This window comes from Felis catus, chromosome B1 (genome assembly GCF_018350175.1).
Source record: "Felis catus isolate Fca126 chromosome B1, F.catus_Fca126_mat1.0, whole genome shotgun sequence".
Classification (NCBI taxonomy): domain Eukaryota; kingdom Metazoa; phylum Chordata; class Mammalia; order Carnivora; family Felidae; genus Felis; species Felis catus.
In genome coordinates, this window is record NC_058371.1 from 163,108,086 (window position 1) to 163,131,025 (window position 22,940).

The window sequence follows — 22,940 nt, forward strand, 5'->3', positions numbered from 1 at the left end:
GCCCTCTAGAAACGGGACTTGTACCGATGCAAATTGGTCTGAATCATTGAATCTTCATTTGTTGGGAGCGCTCTAAGATGTACCATAGAGAAAATGCTGTGTGTCAAATAGACTACAGTTTCGTTCGCATAGCAGCCATTTGTTGAGGACCTGCTATGTTTGGGTTGGCATAAACTATGTGTTGGTGCTTCATGAATGAGGGGAGTCCCTATCCTACAGAGCTCAGCAATTTCGTATTTTGTGGGCATAACGTTGGTAAAGATGAAACAATTTGCGTACGGTGTGGTATCTGCACAGATGAACGTTGAACAGAATCTCAGAAGCAATACAAAGAAAAGGCTGATGAACACAGCAGGATGTTTCTTTAACGTAATTTGCATTTGACCAAAGTTGGGTTATTTTTTATTTTATAGTAGCGTAGCTTAGACCTGGCATCTGTTCCATGGCTGTCTCTTTTTTTAGGCATGAGTCTAAGGGTGCCTTTGGACAAGTTGTCGTATTTCTTGGGACCTTAGTCTTTCTCACCTTGTAAAACTCATACACTTTTTGGGGTTGTCCAAAGCTTCTTAGTGAACGGTATTTCTTAGAGTCTTTATAAAAAATCTCCATCTCCTAATTGGTTAGCAACCATTTGAGGACCGAACCAGCTTATTTAAAACCGTGTGGAATTTACCACATATTAGCATTTTTGTATTCATTGAACAGTCCCAGGATATTATTGGACACCATAGTGAGTGCCGTATTTGAATTGTCTTAAATAAATGAAGTCACCTTGTTATGAAGGGAAAGTAAATTGAGTAGCAATTTGGAACAGAGCTAGAGAATATTATAGAGATCATTTTATCTTGCTAAGTCAATTGCCTGAGGCAGTATTTTGAGACTAGTTGGAAAAAATTTTTTAAACTATTCAAAAAGTATGTACATCTTGTAATATGGGAGAAGACATAACTTATCTCTTCCTCTAGTACTGTTACTGTTGTTTCCCCTTCCCAAAGAGAATTGGAGACTCAGTTTAATGTATCAGCTAGGGGTCTTTAAAGTCATGTGTGAGGGTCTACTCCGATAGTGGTCAGAGTTTAGAAATTGCAGCCTGGGGTGGGGTGGGGTGGGGTGGGCTGAGGTTTAAAAAAAATTCTCATCTTCTGGCCTCTTGGTCTAGTATGTAGATGTTTGTGTTGGATCAGGACCTGACAATTAGGCCTATAGATTTTTCTCTGTTTTTTCTTGGATTCCTATATGAAAACAAACTTGAATGCCAATATTTAGTTAGCGTTATAGATTATAATATTATTTTCTAGATATCAACTTTGTGTTCCAGTTCACCCACAGAATAAAACCTGTTTTTTCTTTTAATGTTTATTTTGACAGAGAGAGCATGAGTGGGAGAGGGGCAGGGAGAGGGGGAGAGAGAGAGAGAATCCCAAGCAGGCTCTGCGCTATCAGCAAAGAGCCCAATGTGGGGCCTGAACCCGCAAACTCGAGATCATGACCTGAGCCGAAATCAAGAGTCGGTCGCATAACTGACTAAGCCACCCAGCCGCCTCCAAACCTATTTATTTTTTAACTAATGTGGAATTTGGGTATTTGGGGTTGTAATTGAAAGTATTTTTCGATTTTGATTCTCTTAGCAATTAAGAGAAATCTATAGTCACATGTTTCCTTTTTCCCCAGCTTGTTTGTTTGAATGACTTCAGGCTTTATAATCGTGTTCAATTCTGTGGTATCATCAAAAGGTGTCTCTGGGTGGTTTTATCTCTAGCCTTCTCATGGAGCCAGCCCAAAGCAAACAGACTGGAAGAGTTTGGTGTATTTTAGTCTAGTTAGTGCTCTGGACCAAATATTTTATTGCAGATTAAATTGCAATTGTGGTGAAACCAATGGTAATCTAAGGGTTTGAAAGGCCTTGCTGATCTTTTAAGAGAAAAAGCCACTCCAACATGAACAAGCAGATACTTTTTTGAGACAAATAAATTCTGTATCAACAATCAAACCTGGCATTAAAGGCTTTTGGAATGTTTGTGTTCGGAGATTGTTGCCAAGAATTTTGGGTATGTCATAAGTCCTCTACATGAGATGTTACTACAGTTTTAAGAATGGTTATTTGTGCTGGATATTTTTAAGAGCGTGTGGATGAAAACCTTGTTGGTTCCCAAAGCTTCACGTTTCACCTGTCGGTCCATTCTTCTCCCGCCCGTCCAGTTTTCATGCCACTTGCAGAGCCTGAAAATGCTTTAAAGTTGTTCAGACTTGGGACTCTTTTTCTGGGTGCTTACCTGGGTGGTAAATTTCAGGCACACAGAAAAATACGGAGAATACTAGAGTGAATGCCCGTGTGTTTCCATCCACCACCCAGTGAAGAAATAAAATATAAATACAGGCGAACCCTTCCTCATTTCACTCCCCCCTCCTCCAGATGGTGACCGCTCTTCTGCATTTGGTGTTTATCCCCTGTTTGTATACTTTTACTAGATACGTGTATGTTCATCAACCACATGCAGAGTCACTTCCTCATGTTTTAAATATGCTCCCTGATAGTGAGATTGCTTTTGTTTTAAACTCTGATTTCGAGGGGCGCCTGGGTGGCTCAGTCAGTTAAGCGTCCGAGTTCTGCTCAGGTCGTGATCTCGCGGTTTGTGAGTTCAAGCCCCGTGTCGGGCTCCGTGCTGACAGAGCAGAGCCTGGAGCCTGCTTCAGATTCTGTGTCTCCCTCTCTCTCTGCCCTTCCCTAACTCGTGCTCTTTCTCTCAAAAATAAATAAACATTAAAAGCAAACAAACAAAAAAATAAACTCTGATTTCGAGATTCATCCATTAAAGTCTACGTGATTCTAGGTTATTAACTGCTCTCCATGCGAATGCTACAATATACTCACTTTATCGTTGATAAGCACTTGGCTTTACACTTTTCTGTGTTTGTCATGACATTTTGAACTTGTCTCCCTGTGCACATGTTTGAAGTTTCTCTGTGGCATATACATAGAAGAGAGATTGCTGGGTCAAAGGAAATGGGCATCTTCAACTCTTAATATATTGCCTGGTTGCTCTCCAAAGCAGTCGTGCCGATTTGCATTCCAACCAGCAGCGCTGGGGAGCGCCAGCGGCCGCACGTGCTTTCAGACGCCCGACATTGTCAGACTTGATGTTTTGCCAGTCTGAAGTGGGATCTTTGTGGTTTAAAATGTGCACTTTCCTGTTTACTAATGAGGCTGGACATCTTTTCGTGTGTTTATTGTGCTGGGTTGTTTTTCATCCAGCGACTCCGGGGCAGTTTTCCAGGGCTTGAAAGTCAGGATTGCATTGGTTTTGTCTGAAAATAGGGAAAGGGAGGATGCAGGGGGAAAGTAGGGAGACCAGAGAACAAGTTGAAAACGGTAGGGGTGGAATGGAAGATACAGGTTGACGGAGTGATAGAAAGGGGCTGAAGACTTGCAGCGACAAGACTACAGACTAGAAGGGAGAAGATACATTGAGTGTTGAGAGTAAATTCGTGATACGTCGTCGGGCGGGCCAGGCCTCCCAGTTCAAGTTATGTGGTTCATGCTTCGTTTCATTGAAATTGGCTTTGGCGTCTGGGGCCTCTTCCGGTGAGAACGACAGCGAAGCTGGACTTACAGAGTTTTCCTGTTTACCCAGTTGCTTTCGGAAGTTCTTTTGGAAAGGCGGTGTATTTCTCTGGAAACAGTGCTGCCATGAACGTGCTCACGCCTGTCTTCCTTGCACACGTGCCTTCGTTTCTCCAGGATGTAGGCCTCGAAAGGAAAGTGCTGCTCTCCGAGTGTGCCCATCTGGGGCTTTACTAGGTGTCGCCAGATTGCTCCCCAAGGTGGTTGCATGAAATGGAGCTTTTTGGATGTGCAGCTTCTGGGGCCCTAGTCTCAGAGTTTGTGACTGTCCAGAGGTGTAGGTAGGTCTGCGGTGGGTTTTAATCACCTGCAAGTTTTTTAAGTGCCACAGCTGATTCTGAGGAACATCCCAAGCTTAGACACCAGGGTTTTAGATTGGCGGCTCCTCAAGGTTGTCTTCTTCACCGGCATTCAGCGCAGTGCCTGGCACATACGTGCCAGAGGCTCAACCGATGATTCCTGGCTGATCGAATGAAGAGCTGGAGCCTGGGAGAATGGGAGAATTGCCTCGGAGGGAGGTAGTGCTCCTGGGATTTCGGATTCCGTCGTCCACCTGAATTCCCTGGCGAGCTTGTTAAAATGCAGATTCGGATTCAGGAGGCCTCTAGTGGGGCCTAGATTTTGCTTTTCTAGCGTGGCCAGATTGTCCTGGTTTGGGAAGCACACGTAGAACGGCAAGTCCCCAGGGAAAAAAAAGAAAAAAATTTTTTTTTTTTTTTCCCTAAAGTGAGGAGTTTGGGATTCGGAATCCTGCTTGGTAAATTTCAAAGCCTGTCTCCTCATCTCTTGATAACACAAAAAGGCAGGTGATAAAGTACCTTTCTCACAGCATTCTGGGGAAGAATCAAAGACGATCTTGCTGCCTGTGGAAGCATTTTGTGAACTGCGATGCCCTCACACATTCTACTTTTCGTAATTATTCTCGTTCTTTTAGGGAATTAATGTTTTCCCTCAGGTTACCCAAAGCACAAAGCTGTTGTTAAGAGAAGTTGAACGGCTTTAGGGAAAGCAGCTAACCAGTTCAGGTAGTTTATAGATACACTGAAAACCACAAAGGATAGCACACTGACATCTGAGAATCACTGGTTTGATGGAATTCTGCTCTCTTTTGACCCGCTGTCTACGTTTTAGTGGGCATTTTGGGAGGAGTGGAGTTGGGGGAAGGAGGTCAGGCAAAGAGCAGAGGCAAAATTCACCTTGTGTGGTTCTGACTGCGGTGCTGGGATGTGGGGTTCCCTCTTCACTGGTTTGTGGTAGGGGGAGGAACGGGACTAGAGAGAGGCCCAGAACTCTCCCCCACTCAGCTCTGCACTGTAGCAGGTGATAGGACAGTAGGGAGGCTCTCTAGTTTATTTCCCCAAGTCAGACACTTCTTACAGTGAGAGGGGGATGCTCTAAATAGCTAGTAGGCATTAATTGATTTACTGTAGGTGTAATCAAAGCTATTCAGGGCAAACCAGGCCTTGTGGTCAACCCAAGGTTAAGCCGCCGAAGGACACTGTCATTTAAATGCAGCATTTCAGGGTGCTTTATTTATTGGGGATACTGCCTCATCCACCTGAGAAGAGGCAGTGTGGTGTGGAGAGAGGAGGGCAAATACAAATAAAATAAAAGGGACATTCAGAACTAGTGTGTATTGTATGCTGCAGTTTTTTTTTGTTTTTATTCCCAGTCTTCACTGTATCTTTTTTTTTTTTAATGTTTGTTTATTTTTGAGAGACAGAGAGAGAGAGAGAGAGAGGCGGTGGGGAGGGGCAGAGAGAGAGGGAGACACAGAATCCAAAGCAGGCTCCAGGCTCTAGGCTCTGAGCTGTCAGCACAGAGCCCGACGCGGGGCTTGAACTCACGAACTGCGAGATCATGACCAGAGCTGAAGACAGATGCTTACCAATTGAGCCACCTGGGCACCCCTTCACTGTATCTTTGAACCACTTGAATTTAGTAGTAGTTTTCCTTAAATCTGTCCAACTTCTTTTAATTTGGTCTCATTCTGTGCTAAGACATCTGTGAAGTAATGGGTTTGGTTAGCTAGTTATATGCTTTTGTAATGCATATCAGAAACATAATCGCTATAGATACAAATATCAGATCATTATGTTGTACACCTGAAACTAATTTAGTGCTGTATGTCGATTATACTTCAATAAAAAATGCATAATTGCTAGAGTTAAAAGTGTTCATAGTTGTGCCACCTAAGATTATCTAACCTCCCACTGGGATTCATGGTTCCTAGTTTGGGAGGCATTGGCTCAGATAAGAGGTTCTTTATGGTGGTTCAAATAACCGACTATTGGAGGAACACTTGTGGTTTTGTTGTTGTTTGTTTGTTTTTTAAGTAATCACCGTGCCCAATGTGGGTCTCCAACTTATGACCCCAAGATCAAGAGTCCCATGCCCTACCGACTGAGCCAGCCAGGCGCCTCTGGAGGAATACTGTTACGGTGGTTTGTAGGTTACAGGTTGGCGAGCTTCCTTGGGGGGCAGGTTAGCAAGTGGAGGAGATCTGGTTGGGGTTTCCACACTGTTGGTGGTTGAGTGTGAGAGTTGCCAATGCTCCCCTTTCAGAGACTCTGCTTGTCACCCATAATGTCGCTGGCAAGAGAACTTCCCTCCCTGTGGTATCGTGGGGCTGAAATGGACTCATTAATGTCTGGTGCTTAGCCCAGAGCCTGACCATTTTACTACTATTGCCTTCTAGTGCCCCTGTTTTTCCCACTGGCACTGCAGTCCAAAGGATGGAGTGGAGATTGCCTTGGGATCTGAGGTCTCAGGTTCCAGTCTTGATCCTGCCACTTTGTAGCTTTCCTAACACGGGCAGGTGACTTAGACCTCTTTGGGTTTGCACCCTGCAATCTAGCACGGCTTCCAGTCAGAGACTGGACTTGTGGGGAAAGCCGGGAGGGGACAAAAGGAGGAAGAAGCTGTGATTTCCCACTGAAAGGTCCTGGGGAGGCACAGTGCAGGCAAAGCTTTTGTAATCATCGGTCAGGATACAATGTTTTTCCCTTTCCTGATAATGAGAGCACGTCATCTAGTCAAAGACTTTTCATCACCTAATAAGCATCTAACATACCCTCTTGTACTACCTGGCATCTGCAGTTAGGTGTTCCTACCTGAGAAATACGTAAGTAACTGAGCTCAGTTTCTTTTAAAAAAAAATTTTTTTTTTTTAAGTTTTTAAAAAGGTAATATGAGTTCCTATGGTAGAAATTTCAAATTGTACAAAAGGATATATCTTGAAAATATAGCCAGCACCCAGTTGTTATAACTGGCCTGATTAATATTTGCAGTTTCTTCTGCTTCCATTCAGACATATCCTATGCATATACAAATATGTTTATATTTCTCTCATAGTTTTTATTTTTATTTAAAAATTTTTTCAATGTTTATTTATTTATTTATTTAAAAATTTTTTTTTTCAACGTTTATTTATTTATAGGACAGAGAGAGACAGAGCATGAATGGGGGAGGGGCAGAGAGAGAGGGAGACACAGAATCTGAAGCAGGCTCCAGGCTCTGAGCTGTCAGAACAGAGCCCGACAATGGGGCTCGAACTCGTGGACCGTGAGGTCATGACCCGAGCTGAAGTCGGACGCTTAACCGCATGAGTGACCCAGGCCCCCCCCTTTTTAAAAAAATTTTTTTTTTTTTTTACTTTTATTTATTTTTGAGACAGAGACAGAGCATGAATGGGGGAGGGTCAGAGAGAGAGAGTATTTTTGTTTGTTAAAAAATGTTTATTTATTCAGAGAAGAGAGAGAGAGAAGGGGCAGGGGAGGGACAGAGAGGAAGAGAGAGAATCCCAAGGGGACTGACTGTGCTGAGTGCGGAGCTGATGCGGGGCTCAGCCCCACGACCTGGAGTTCATGACCTGAGCCGAAATCAGGAGTCGGGCGGTCAACCGACTGAGCCACCCAGGCGCCTCTATATTTCTCTCATAGTTTTTAAAAACACAGGTAGTACCTCCGGCATATACTGATCTATCCTGATCTGCCCCTTGCTTTTATGCCTTGAAGGTGGGTCTGTGTTAGTAGTAAGTGAAGAGCATCCTCATTCTTTTTTAATGGCTACAGAGTATTCAGTTGCTTGAATGTATTGGATTCACTTAAGCACTAATGGGCATAAAGGTAGTTTTCCACCCTTTGGTTTTTACAAACAAGGCTATAGGGAACGTATATCCTTATGTCCATATATCATTTTACATGTGTGGGAATATAGCTGTCGGCTTACTTCTCAGAAATGGATTTGCATTTGTAACTTTGACGGATTCTGCCAAATTGCCCTCCACCAGCAATATGTGCGACTCGTTACCCACAGCCTTGCCAAAGCAGTGTGCTATCCAGAAACCTTTTGATCCTTGCCAGTCAGGGGAAAAATGGAGTCTTAGTATATTTTTAGTTTGCGTCTCTCTTGTTAGAAGTGAGCTTGAGCAGCTATTCACACGTTCAAGAAAACCAGCTCAATTTCATTTAACTGTTTTGTTGTTGCCAATTACTTTCGAAGTCTGTAGAGAAGGACCAGTTTTATTTTTATTTTCAATCTGTGGCAGACTGATATTTTTATAAAATACAATAAAAAAGAATTATTAGCAAAATAGAGTTAAAAACTCCAAAGATACATAAGCACACAAACCCCTATTTTTTCTTAATGTTTATTTATTTTTGAGAGACAGAACACGAGTAGGGGAGGAGCAAAGAGAGAGGGAGACACAGAATCTGAAGTGGGCTCCAGGCTCTGAGCTGTCAGCCCAGAGCCCGATGCAGGGCTCGAATTCACGAACCGTGCGATCATGACCTGAGCCGAAGTTGGACACTTAACTGGCTGAGCCACCCAGGCGCCCTCAAAACCCCTATTTTTTATGATTAACTTGACAGATACAGAATTACTTTGTCCATTCATTATACCTGTTTTTACTTTCTGAACTTAGCTCATGGCACTATCAACACTTTGGGTGATACTGCTGTAAAGAACTCCTGTCGTTTCTTTTTTTCCATTGCAGCCCTGTTTGGGGATGAGAGAAGAGAACACAGAATTCTATATTTTATGTTTCACAATACAAATGAAAAGATCATCTCCCTTGCCTGGGGGTCAGGAGTTCGGGCTCTGAATCCGAACGGCCTGTGTTCAAGTTCTGTCTCCTTTACAGACTGAGTGAAGGTGGGCAAGTTCCCTCCATTTCTTCGTAAGTAGAACAGGAGTAATAAACATAATCTGGCTTGGGCTAGTGGACAAAATTAAGCGAATATATAGACATGAAGTTTCTGAATGAGTGGCACGTAGCACTTACTCTTCCCCATTTGCCAAATTTATTCAGTTAGCAAATTTATTTAAGTGCCTTTTATATGCCAGGTGCTCTGCTAGGTGCTGGCAAACGAATCAGACGTAATCGAGTCTGTTCTTGTCGAGTTTATGGTCTAGTGTAGAGATTAGCAAGCTTTTCAGTAAAAGGCTCCATGGTAAATATCTTGGGCTTTCTGGGCCATAATGTCTTTGTCACAACTACTCTACTATCATATTGTGAAAGTAGCTACAATAAGTAAATGGATGACTGTGTCTGTGTTCCAGTAAAACTTTATTTACAAAAGCAGTTGTGCCAGATTTGGTCCATAGATCATCACTTGTCAACCTGTGGTTCAGTGGGAAAACATGTTAAGTAAGCACAAATATGTTATCAGAAGTCGTGATAGGTTTTATAAAACGGAAATCTCACAGGATTACGTAAGAAAAAGGTCAAGAAAGGTAGCTTTGAAGAAGTGACATTGAAGCATAATGGTAGGAAAGGTAGCCAAAGGAAGAAAGGGCAGCTGCAGCAGGCATAGCTCTAGTGGCCAGTTTTAAACTTGCCACACCAGTTGTTAGCTAAGAGGCTCAGAATTACAGCCTGCGTTTCTGTCTTTTGGAGCGCATTGGATATTTTGAAGTTTTCTTTGAATTAAAACAGAAATGGGTGTCTGACTTCGGCTCAGGTCATGATCTCACGGCTTGTGGGTTTGAGCCCTGCATCAGTCTCTGTGCTGACAGCTCAGAGCCCGGAGCCTGCTTTGGATTCTGTGTCTCCCTCTCTGTCTGCCCCTCCCCCACTCATGCTCTGTCTCTTTCTCAAAAACAGGTAAACATTAAAAAAAAAAATTTTAACAGAAATGGGAAATTTCCCCTGAAATATAATTCATGCCAGTTGTCTTCCCCTTCCCACCTCCCTAACTCCTGTTATAATCTTAACACTGAGAGATGAACTGTATTAATATATTAACACATTTTGGGGCACCTGGAGCATGTGACTCTTGATCTCAGGCTTGTGAGTTTGAGCCCTACATTGGGTGTAGAGATTACTTTAAAAAACTCTAAAAAAAAAAAAAGGTTTGTGTGTGTGTGTGTATATACACATATATAAGAGATATAAGGTATATATACAAAGTATATATATATGCATATAAGGTATATATACACATATATCTTTTATATGTGTATATATAAACAAACACATTTTGTTATGCATTCTTCTGGTAGGTTATTTTCTCTATGCAGGTGTTTTCATTATATTGTGAGTATCTAAAAATTCAGAAGTTAGAGTAGTAAGATTGCACATTATTTCATTATTAGGTATAAAACGTTTTACCCCTTAGAACTCATTTTTACTTTTTGATGTTTTTCTCTTTTTGCCTGGTTAAACTTAAGATTCTCTTCTTTTCCTATTTGGCTAAAGACTCACAGACCTTAAAACCATTTTGGGGAAAAAAAATCTGTTTTCTTATTGACTACATCCTGAGTTTTTCCCGATTTCCAACCTCAATTGTACATTTCCTTTAATTTTTTTTTTTTAACGTTTATTATTTTTGAGACAGAGAGAGACAGAGCATGAATGGGGGAGGGCCAGAGAGAGAGGGAGACGCAGAATCTGAAGCAGGCTCCAGGCTCTGAGCTGTCAGCACAGAGCCCGACATGGGGCTGGAACTCACAGAGCGGGAGATCGTGACCTGAGCGGAAGTCAGACGCTTAACCGACTGAGCCACCCAGGCGCCCCTGTACATTTCCTTTAGACAGGTTGTAGCATCTTACAGTATTCCATAGAGATTTTACGGAAAAGTATGTTGCTCACTGTGGACTATTTGAAGGGGTGCCTCGGAGTTAGGGGTTTGTCTGTACAACTTTGTGACCCCGTCAAATTTTCTCTTTCTGCCATTCTGGGATTCCGAGGGAACTCTGCCTGCGTGAGAGTCATTGCGGTGCAGTGGTTAGGAGCATACTGGTGTGAGTTAAACCCAGTTTTGTTCCTTGGCTGTGTGAACTTGGATCAAGTTATTTACCTTCTCTGGGTCCCAGTTTTCTTCTCTTTAAAATGGGAACAATCATGGCATTAACCTCATGGAGTTAAATTTAGAGGATTAGAGGAGTAAAATGAATAAAATACACATCAGGTCCTTGGAGCAGTGACTGCAGTAGGGAGGATGATTTGTGTTATCCATTGTTATTATTACTGGTTACAGCTGGGGAACCAGTGGCCCTATTCCTCCTTAACCATCCTTGAATTCTGGCAAGTGGCTCCTGACTCATCCTGAGATCTTGGGCTGTATCACTTCATTTTTGTTTCACCCTCTGTGTAAGGCTGTAGGAGTGACTTTAATCAACAGAAGTCAGGGAAACCTAGTTTTTTTTGAAATCTAGTTCTTTATGTACTTTTGTACTTGGAAAACTTACTTGATAAGTAGAATAGCCTTTTGAACATAGACCTAAAAGTATGTCTTTGGCAACAACATTATCTTCTTCTGTCACATATTTTATTTTATTTTTAAAAATTTTTTAACGTTTACTTATTATTGAGAGACAGAGAGAGACAGAGCACAGCTGGGGGAGGGACAGAGAGAGGGAGACAGAATCCGAAGCAGGCTCCAGGCTCTGAGCTGTCAGCACAGAGCCTGACGCGGGGCTCGAACTCACAAACTGGGAGATCACGACCTGAGCCAAGTCGGGTGCTTAACCGACTGAGCCACCCAGGAGCCCCTCCTGTCACATACTTTAATTCCGGGTTTATAACTGATGACTTATTCTGTGTATACTTGGAGATTTTTACACGTTCTCTTTGGCCTTTTTTGTGTGTGGCCCTTCTTTACTTTGTAAAAACTTGAAAGAGAGGTTGCCTAACCTAGGATGCCGACAAATGGGCTGTCCTGGGGTTATCTTGGCCAAGTAGGCTTACTTCTCTGGGCCTTGAGTTTTTTCATCTGTGAAATGGGTCTAGATGATCTCCAAGGGCTCTTCCTGGTCTCTGTGGCTTTTGTTCAGGTGCTCCCATAGTCTGGCAATATTCTCATTAGCTTTTATAGACCTTGCAGTGCTGCTGTTCTGATTATACCATCCTCCTGAGCAAGATTCTATCTCCCTTTTGTCCCCCACTGGAAGAAATCCTAATATGCTTTCCTTATAAACTGCCTTTAAAATCACTTTAAAAAGAAATGCCTTTCTATATCCATCTATGCATTTACGATTCATCCTTCCCGGTGGCGGTGGTTGTTTATTTGGTGGTTCTGTAGCCCCCCCTCGGCAGGCACAGGATTGCTCTCAGACGTGCTCTGAAGAGCTAACATTACAGTCTTCTTGTTGGAACTTGTCCCAGCTCAGATTCTATTTTTAATAAAGTGTGGTGCATTGTTTTTCAAAGGTTACCAAATTTTTTACTGATGGAAATAAGATCTTTATGTTTCTATACCTCCAGACCCTGTGATTTACCACCATTGATAAGTTCTTTTGTTCAGCATCTGGTCATGGAGTAATTATTCTCAGTGCCTCCCACTTGCCTTTTGTGCCTGTGGGCTGGGTGCTAGCAGTGGGAGTGTAGGCGCTGGGATTTGTAGTGTACCTTGCAATTTGCATGGTGCTGATGACATTCCCAGTTTTGCTTGATTCTCCCTGTTACCCTGAGTAGTGGGTTGGCCCGATTCCAGCTCCTCCCCCACCCACACCCTCCCCAGCCAGGAAACCAAGGCCAAGAGAGAAGAGTGACCAAAACCAAAGGCAAATTCACACTGGGAGGAAAAAATGGCCAAATACAGTCTGAATTGTGTGCTGTGGGCTCGAGATAACTGGTCTGCAGGATATTAGTTTGCTAATTTTCATTAACTTTCTTTTTTTTATAGTTTTTTTCAATGTTTATTTTTGAGAGAAAGAGAGTGTGAGTGGGGGAGAGTCAGAGAGAGAAGGACACACAGAATCTGAAGCAGGATCCAGGCTCTGAGCTGTCAGCACAGAGCCTGATGTGGGGCTTGAACTCACAAACCATGAGATCATGACCTGAGCCTAAGTCGGACACTTAACCGACTGAGCCACCCAGGCGCCCCCATTAACTTTCTTTAATGACAAAAATAACAATACCCAGTGTAAAAAGGGTGAATAGTTGGGAAGAGAACACGGAAAGCCCCTTGGTGGCCTCCTCAGTTCCCAGCCCTGCTCCTAGACCCTGGTGACTAGTGTTCATAATTTCCCAAGTATTCTTCAAGGGGTTTCCATTAGAATGTAGGCACAGAGGGGCGCCTGGGTGGCTCCGTTGAGCATCTGACTTTTGATTTCATGATCGTGAAATCAAATCAGGTCAAATCGGGACATGATCTCTCAGTTTGTGGGTTTGAGCTTCACGTCGGGCTCTGCACTGACACCGCGAGCCTGCTTCGGATCCTCTCTGTGCCTCCCTCACTCAGGCACGCACACGTGTTCTCTGCCTCTCTCTCTCATTAACAACAACAAAAAAAAATTTAGGCATTAAACACAGGCCTGGTCTGCGTGTGCTGTGTGCCTCAGATATAAGTGCTGGGCACAAAGCAGGGCTCGGTGTCTGTTGATTAAATTGAGTGGCATCTCCAGCATCATCCTGCACGTTGTCACTCGCCAGCACGTTTCTACTTATTGCTCTATCTTGGACCGATTTTCATAGTGGGACTTGTATGGCAACCTTACTTCTTTAAATAGCTGCATGGTATTCCATTGTATGGATCACTATAACTTTTTAACCAGTCCAAGCTGTTTCTGACTTTTTCTGTCACAAACCTTGCTCTGAGGGCCCTCTGAGACATTGACTGAGGGCCCTCTGGGAACAACATTGGTTGTTCCCCTTGATATCCATTTTCCAGTTCTTTTTTTGTTTCTTGTTTTTTAATGTTTATTTATTTTTGAGAGAGAGGAAGAGAAAGAGAGAGAGAGAGAGACCGAGCAGAGGAGGGACAGAGGGAGAGAAGGGGACAGAGGATCCAAAGTAGCCTCTGCACTGACAGCAGACGGCCTGATGCAGGGCTTGAACTTACAAGCCGTGAGATCATGGCCTGAGCCGAAGTCACACGCTCAAACGACTGAGCCACCCAGGCACCCATTTTCCATTTCTGATGTTAGCTGGTCATGGCCGCTGACACCTGCCACGTCCCCTTGTAGTAGGTATGGGTCCCCAGGTGGGGGGTGGAGGTTGTGTGGGTGAAGTTTCCTGTTGCTGCTATAAAAAATTACCACAGACTTCAGAGCTTCATTTGAAGCTCCACAGGTCAAAAATCCTAAAGTCAAGGTTCCGGCTAGCCCCACACCTTCTAGAGGCTCTAGGAGAGAATGCATTTCCTTGCCTTTTCCAGTTTCTAGAAGCTGCCTACATTCCGTCGCCCAGGAACTCTCGGAACTCTGCTTCTGTTGTCATGTCTTCTCACTGACTCTTGCCTCTCACCTCCCTCTCCTGAGGACCCTCCCTTGTGGTTACACTGGGCCCACCCAGATAATCCAGTGTGATGTCCCCATCTGAAGGTCCTTAAATTAACTGTACCTGCACAGTCCCTTTTGCCATGTAAGGTAACAGGTTCACAGATTCCAGGGATTAGGGTGTGGGGGGGGCCATTATTCTTTCTGTCACAGGGACTACCAGAGCCTGGGGGTAGTCAGTGAAGAATGCCCTGAGAAGGATGAGGGGGTACGGGCAGGTGAAGAAGCTGAGGAAGAGCCTTCAGGTGGTGAGTGGGATGGAATTTGAGGTGTCCTGATCTGTATGAGGAATGGAACGAAAGGCTGTTGTGACAGCCAAGTGTACAAGGGACTGGGTGTTGAGAGGTGACGCTGGAGACAGCAGGGGAAGTCACTGGAGGGTTTTAGAGTAGCTTTGTATTTACAAAGAACACTTGTGCTGCCATGATGACAGTGGGGTTAGAGGTGGGTATGGAGGGTGTTGGAGGCCACATAGGAGGCTGTCGTAATTCAGGTGGGAGATGCTGGGGACCTTGCCTTGCTCGTGGCAGAAGATGAAAGAGAAGCAGATGGCTCTGAGAGATTGAAACCACAGACATGGTAGTGGGTGGGTCGGGCGAGACCCCCAGGCTAGACCAAGCGTCGGCCAAGAAGGTGGCAGCATTGTCATTTGTGGCGAAATACCAGGAAAGGGTTGGAATTGGGGGGAAGGAGAAGGGAATGCTCTAATTTGGAGTAGATTGATTTTGAGGGCCTATGAGACAAGCCAGTGGAAATGTCAATATTCATCCAGTCTGAATGAGCTCAGAAGTTTTCTGGAATGAAGATGAAATTGGAAATGATAGCTGCTGATTGATGCCACATGAGTGGTTATTGCCTGGACCCTACAGAGAGGCATGGAGAAGAGGGAAGAGGGCCTCAGTGCTTGTAGAAAGCCCAGGGTAGCTAAAAGCGCCCTCTGTAGTTGGCAATGTTTCGAGCTCATCAGGGGTGAAGTGGAGATAGAATCCAGATGAAGAAATGTGGAGGTGAAGAAACAGAAGAATCTTAAACAGTATTATGGAAAACTTCCCAAAATTGTATTAGCTTCCTATTGCTGCTATAAGAAATTAGGATTGACTTAGTGCCTTAAACAACACAAATTTCTTGTCTTATAGTTCCGGAGGTCAAAGACCTGAAATTGGCCTCCCGGAGCTAACATATAGGATGTATAAATTTGAGTTCTTCCTGGAGGTTCCAGCAGAGACTGTTCCTTGCCTTTTCCAGCTTCTGGAGGTTGCGTGTGCTCCTTGGCTCCTGGCCCCCTTCCTTCGTCTTCAGAACTAGCAAGGGCCAGTTGAGTCCTTCACACATGGCGTCACTCTGATCTGTCGGTCTGCGTGTTTCCCACTTTTAAGGATGCTTGTGATAACATTGGGCCCGCCAAGATAATCTGGGACAGTCCTCCTATTTTAAGGTCAACTCATAAGCAAATTAATCCCATCTACAAGCTGAATTTTCCTTAGCCATGCAAGGTAATGTATTCACAAGTTCTGGGGATTAGGACATAGACATCTTTGGGGCACCATTACTCTGCCAGTACACATATATGTTAACGTATAAACAGAATAGTATAACGAGCCCCACGTACCCAGCAATCAGCTTCAACAACACAGCGTGTCCTCACTTCTCCCCACCTCACCACTGGTTATTTAAAATAAATCTTAGAAGTTATCTGACTCATCTGTAGATGTTTCAGAATAGAGTTCCTTAAAGAAGTTGAGCTCTCATGGGACAGTGATGAGGGGGAGGTCACTGGGGAGATGTGTGGGAGAGTGTGCACGTGTGCATTTTTAGTAGGGGAGGCAGTTAGGCATGCTAAATTCTTCACTTTGACATTTGCAGCACTGGGCAGAAATCACATCATGTTAACACCCTCTACAGGGCCCTGCAGTAGGCATGTTAAATTCTGACGGGAAGGATCTAACTGTGGAGGAGAGACGGGCTTGGACGAGAGACGTGTCCGTCATTAACAGAGGGAGGCATGTAGGTTTGAAGGTTTGGGAACGAGAGTTCCTCTCTGCTGGTTTAATTTAATCCAATTAAAAAAATGTCCCCCTATTGAGTAGGAAGCCAGTGAGTGGGGCAGAGGGGAACTAGGGGATGTTGAAGATTTGAGGAGCTCCAGGAAAGTTGGAAACAGTCACTGTGGAGAGAATGAGTGCACTGAAGAGACACTATTGGAGGCGGGACATGTTCGGGGCCTGCTTGGTGAATTCAAGTGAGTCCAGCCGGCATCGTTGTGGGACTTCTTCCATTAGCATTGCACATCTCTATGGGTGTATGTTCAGAGATGGCGGACCATTTGGCTCCTACTGGCTTAGTTTTTTGCCAGGTGGTGTGACCAGAGGACAGGGTTTTTAAGAGCAATTGAAGTCATGCTCCCTGGGCTCTACGCTGAATAAGAAAGAAGAGGCGTGACAGGATCAGGTGAGGTGAATGTAGCCATGGTGCTGGGATGCTTAAGGAAGCTGGCAGGCAGAGCGGAGCCTGGATCGATTGTAGGGTGGTGACCAGGTCCAGAGGAGCTGGAGTGGGGTGGAATAAAAGCCAGCTGGTCAAGAGGACATCCAGTTACCGAGAGAGCAGGCTGTGGGAATGCTCCTCCACGTGGGTATTGAGATGACCCCTGATGACAGCAGGAGGCAGAGGGGAGGGTGAGGTCGTCTGTGAATGGAGGTCAGCCAAGAAAAGGAGATGGGAAGGGCCTTGCGCAGACCTGGGAGGTGTGGACCTCAGGAGGGCAGGTGTTTAGCACAGGTCATTCCTCTTAAAACATTGCCCTCCGTTCGGGTAATCACCTCCCCAACTCTCCCTCCAGTGGGAAAATATTAAGCTAGGTAGAGAAAAGCAGACTCGATCCAAGAATTCCTAAATAGCGAAAATCATGGATTCACTTGAATATATGGCTACCTCATAAAGAGAGATTTAATGAGCTCTGTCTCCATGCGCTATCCTTTTATATCTGAAATTCCTCCTGGGCTCTAAGCCATATATTCTAATGTTGCTTCAGATATGGCCGTGGGTGTATTTAATATGCATTATTTATATTGATTTATGATTGGGATGTGGCTTTTCTGAAAAATTTTAGTGGTTTTTGTCTATACCATAAAATCCTGCTGTAATATTATAACTGCTGTTTAAAAGACTCAGCCTTGTATATGGCGTCGCTTATTGTGAAAGGTGATGGAAACCGCACGCGCGCGCGCACGAGAAGACAGTGAAACTATCAAATATGCACAAATGACCACTGAGCTCAAAGTCTCAGCTGACAGGAAAGGGAATTTAGATTGGTGGGCTGTATAATGGACCTAGAAAACACATGAAAACAGGATGTTATGATAAGGGAATAGAATTGGCCATTTCTGCTGCAGTCCTGTTTGCTCAAAATTGGGTTATTTTACATTTAACATTTTCTTGCTGACAAGTGACCATTTTGTCTGGTTCTCAGTCCACCTTTTGGCCATTTCTTCCCATGACAGGAGATGCCAATTATATGGATCAAGAATAGATATTAGCAGCAGATTCATTTTTTTTTAGAAAACACAACGGTGTCTCTTCCTGTCTCCCCGATGTTTGAGATTCTCTGAACAGAGTCCTTCTCTGATAGCCTGAGAACGAGAGAAGGCTATAGAATGATGATAGAGCCACAGGTATATGTGGAGCCTGATCCTCGCACCCCAAACGGCTTACCTTGTTGGACTGGACTTCGGTCACTTTTCCTAATTGCAGCGGGCTCGTCTGGGCCTTCCGGGAGAAATGGGTGTCGTGTCGCTAGTGGCCACTTTGCCCTCAGCGGTGCATTCGATTGCCCTGCATAGCATTTGGTTAAGCTCAGGGGCTCCCAAGCCTGACTCCTGGGTTCAAGTCCTAGCTCTGCCACTTACTGCCTGTGGTTCTTGGGCAGATTTTTAATCATTGTAAACTTCATGCTCCTGTCCGTTAAGTAGGCATTGTAATAGTACTTCCCTCTAGGATTGTTGTGAGAATGAATAGTACAGTCCCTGGCACTCAATAGGAGTACCCAGTAACTTCTCATCATCACGTTGGAGCTTTCAACTTGGGTTCACATGGCTCACCAATCTGATGCATTTGGGAAGGGTTTTAAAGTATATCGTTCCATTATTCACAGTATTCCTTGGACGTTTCACTTTCCCAGTTAAGGCATTTCTCTGAGTGCCATATTTAAAGCTTCAACTATGTACACTCCCCCCACCCCCTGCCTTCATTTCTCTCCTTCTGAGGTCCACACCCTCATTTCCTGATTTGTTGTTCATCACTGCGCTTACCACCTTCCTGTATACTGTCCATTGTATTTGCTTTTTCTTTCTGGCTCTCTTCACTAAAATGTGAGCTCCGTGAGTGTGGGCTTCCTTGTCTGTTTTGTTCACTGTTACATTGTCACTGCCTGGAATAGTACCTGGCACATAGTGGGCGTGCAGTAAATCGTTATCAGAATGAAGACGTTGACTTTGAGAGTGGTGATATGATTCTCTACACCACCAAGTATTATAAAAGCTGCTGGGCTTACAATGTTTTATTCACAAGCTCTTAATGATAATTTGCTTATTTGCCTATCTCAAACCAACGTTACTGATAGAAGATCATCGAAGTCAGGTAGAATGGGTTTGAAGGGATGATTACATTGGATGAAGAGAAAAATAAGGCTGACATTATTAATTCCTTTACCGACTTACTTCTGACACTTTTTTTCCCCAGCACAAACAGCACTAACCACCACGAGGGCGAGAGAGATGCTGATCTCAATAGTGGACTCTCTTAAGAGTCTATTGTCCATTTTATGTACAATAGAAACTTTGTTATTTTTCTCTTTCAGGGCACCAATGCCTCTGCTCTGGAAAAAGACATTGGTCCAGAGCAGTTTCCAATCAATGAACACTATTTTGGATTGGTCAATGTAAGTATATAAAGATGTCTTATTTTTATCAAATGTTTTAGAGTACTTGAAGCAACTCCATGGCAGTTTCTCTTATCACCAATTTTTAAATAATTGTTCATGCACCTTAGTTCCTAGAAATGGCAGGTGTTGGGGAGGAGACATTTAGTTCAGTTTTTCAAAGTGTCAGTTGTCCCAGAAAAAAGGGTTTAATTACTGCATTGTTGGGTCACATTCTCACTTTTTTCCCCGGTGCTCATGAGATTTCCTTTGTAACTTTTGGAATAATTTTATTAGCCTTTGTGGCCAAATCTGCTTGTATCGTGTAGGTGAACTGGTCTTTGGCCAGTCTCTGTTTCAGTATGCATGAGTACAGAGTTTTAAAAGTGTTACCAGCTCATCACCAGGAACTGTTTAACAATCAAACTTGATGCTGGTACTGAAAGCAGGGGTGGATTGTGGGGGGGAAGACTGGGACCAATTTATCTCCCAATTCCTGGGCCTCATCTTCTCTGTGCTCAGCAATGCTGCCTTGCATGTGACCACACTTAGGCTCTGCTTCCTTGATGAGCTGGTTATGACTAAGTCGTTAGGCGATGTTACCCAATACCCTTGTGAGCTTTCTTCCTCACCTGATCCGTTCCCTCTGGGGTAAAGGTTTTCCACCTCATAAGCACCTCACAAGCACCTGGTTTCCTGGTACAACCGCTCTGAGCAGAATCTGTCAGTACCCAGGTGTAACAGCTAGTAATTTCCACTGGGGAAGCTAGAAGTATTCTCAGTGAACAAATACCCCTTGTGGCATAATAGAAAGAACATTGGCTTTGAAGTAATATAGCCCTGAATTCTGCCTGTGCTGCTCACTAGCTGTGTGATCTAGAGCAAGTCACTGGGCCTCTTTGAGCCTCCATTTCTCCATCTGTAAATTGGACACCATAATGATATCTTTCTCTTGGGTTATAATGAAGGATCCGTGAGCGAGCTCCTACTGAAGACCCTGACACAAGGCTGAGGCACATTGTGGACACTCCGTAAACATTAATTCCTTTTCCTTCCCAGAGTCATCCACTGGATCAGGGCCAAGCATTACTAAAGGGTGTCTAGGCAAAGGCGGATACACTGAGTCAAAGAGAAAAGGATGGAAGAAGGAAGGCTAAAGTACTAGAATATAGGGCATTCTGTTGGCGAAATACGGACTTCCAATTTAAAATGTTTTTTTTTTTTAACATTTATTTATTTTTGAGAGACAGAGAGAGACAGGGCGTGAGCAGGGGAGGGGCAGAGAGAGAGGGAGACACAGAATCTGAAGTAGGCTCCAGACACTGAGTTGGCAGCACAGAGCCCGACGCGGGGCCCAAACCCACGAGCCGTGAGATCATGACCTGAGCCGAAGTTGGACACTCAACCGACTGAGCCACCCAGGCGCCCCTGGACTTCTAATTTTAATACAATTTTTTTAGCCATTATGCACAGGCCTCTGCTGAGCTCTATGAAGATAGTTGTTCAAGTTGTGGAAAATTCTGCCCTAGCTAGGGAAAATACAAACGAGGAAAAAAAGAATTAAGTCCATTTCCTAGTTTGTGGAAGCATTGTGAGATTACATTTATTAATAGCTTCATTTATGTTCACTTCAAATGGTAATTCATGAAAGTTCCAGCTTCTCTTTAAAAAGAGGTTTGTCTCCTATTACATAATTATGTCAAAGTAGATTAAAATATGTAAAAATAGGAAATGTTCTCTCTTAGCATACGTAGAAATGTCACATTAAGTATGGCGGAGCATCTGTCTCACCCTTGGGAAAATGACACACAAGCCAACAACCAATCTTGAGAAGATGTTCATGTTCTATTTTAATCTTACAAAGGATTTTGAAATCTATGTTATTAATCTTGTGGTTTCTTTAGATTTTTCCCTTTTTATTTTCCTCTCTGTGAAGATTCCTAAAGTGATAGTCTGGGCTGTGTTCTTCCACAGAGTTGGTGTCACAGTCTGTTGAAAACCACTGAGATGATGACTTTTTCCTTCTTTAATCATAACCTGAGTATCCGTGGTTTTTGAGAGGGACAGAATATTAGGGTGTGAGTCCTCATGTGATTGTAGGAGACCAGGAACTGAGTGCCGTTGTGTTGGGACACTTACCATTATGGCAGAAAAAAGACTGAGGGTGACTCAGGAGTTGGAGGGGAAGAAGCTGGTGGGATGACCTAGGGAGGCACCTCTTTGCCCCATTGCTCTGGAGTAAGTGAGGACATGGGGTCTGAAGCAATGCGCAGGGGCACCAGAATCTTGGAAGAGTAAGACTAAAACAAGTCCCCATGTAGATGAGGCTGCTTCAGCTGACCAACTGGTTCTTTTTCTTGGGTTCTGATTTGGATTTTTATTTTCCACCATAGGAGTTTAGATATGTCTTAATGTGGCCTCTCTTATTTATTTAATTATTGTTACTTTTCAATGTTTATTTATTTGGAGAGAGAGAGAGACATACTAAGTGTGAGTGGGGTATGGGTAGCAAGAGAGGGAGACACAGAATCCGGAGCAGGCTCCAGGATCTGAGCTGTTAGCCCAGTGCCTGATGCAGGGCTCGAACCTACGAACCATGAGATTATGACCTGAGCCGAGGCTGGTCGCTCTACTGACTGAGCCACCCAGGCACCCCCCTACAACATGGCCTCTCTTATTTAGCCAGCTACTTTCCTTCGTCACCATATTATGTCGAGTTTTCTTCTTTTCTTTTTAAGCACTAGAAGCTCTCCTTAGATTTTCTTTTTTTTAATTAAGGCTGAGAGCTTCTTATCTATTTTAGGGACTTTCATGGGCTAGAGAGGCACCAGGCTGATATAAACCTGTATTCGTTTCCCTGTTGCTCAGATAGTCACTGGTGTGTGTTTAGAGTGGTTTGCTGGTTTTCTAACATGGCGAGCAGGCCTCCGATACTGGGAAATCTGGGCTGGCTCCTGGAGGGTGGGCTTCTCCCTCTTCCCACCGGAGGTGGCGCGTCTCCAGACCATGAACTTGAACCATCCCTGTTGTCCTTTGTCAGTTCGGAAACACGTGCTACTGTAACTCCGTGCTTCAGGCATTATACTTCTGTCGGCCGTTCCGGGAGAATGTGTTGGCATACAAGGCCCAGCAAAAAAAGAAGGAAAACTTACTGACGTGCCTGGCAGACCTTTTCCACAGCATTGCCACGCAGAAGAAGAAGGTTGGCGTGATCCCACCAAAGAAGTTCATTTCGAGGCTGAGAAAAGAGAATGGTGAGTAATGTGTTTGAAGGTCCGAAAAAAGGAGTATTCATAGTTCTGTGTATCCTCAAAATGTACCTCCCCTCTTGCTATTTTTCATGGGAAAATGGTCTGGCCAACTACTCATAAAGGCAGATATAATTCTCCTTTTCCACCACGTATACATAAAATAAGACTGGATAAAAAAAAAAGCTTACAAATTCTGATTTATCATTTCATTTTGGAATGGTCTTTTTATTTGCTGTGCATCAGGAGGGGCTTTTTTCTGGATAGGACCCATGTAAGAGAAAACTTGCCCAAGGCAGCCTTCTAGGCCAGTACACTGATTGGAATAAATAAGTTGATGCAGTAATTGAATAAAATGGTACTCTTATAAAGTTGTCGTAAGTGATTAAAATAACTGTATATTCTCTAATTGGAGACTCTGCTCTTTTAA

At 43.9% G+C, this 22,940-nt stretch overlaps 1 protein-coding gene across 3 annotated transcripts in view; it reads left to right on the top strand.

Annotated features, from left to right (window-relative positions):
- Positions 1 to 22,940, top strand: part of USP46 (ubiquitin specific peptidase 46) — a 60,329-nt gene that overhangs the window by 3,594 nt on the left and 33,795 nt on the right. For all 3 annotated transcript variants that reach the window (XM_023253111.2, XM_023253109.2, XM_023253110.2), the window contains exons 2-3: positions 19,203 to 19,283; positions 22,303 to 22,516. In XM_023253111.2, coding sequence (XP_023108879.1) covers positions 19,203 to 19,283; positions 22,303 to 22,516 — 295 coding nt within the window. The remainder of the gene's footprint in view (positions 1 to 19,202; positions 19,284 to 22,302; positions 22,517 to 22,940) is intronic.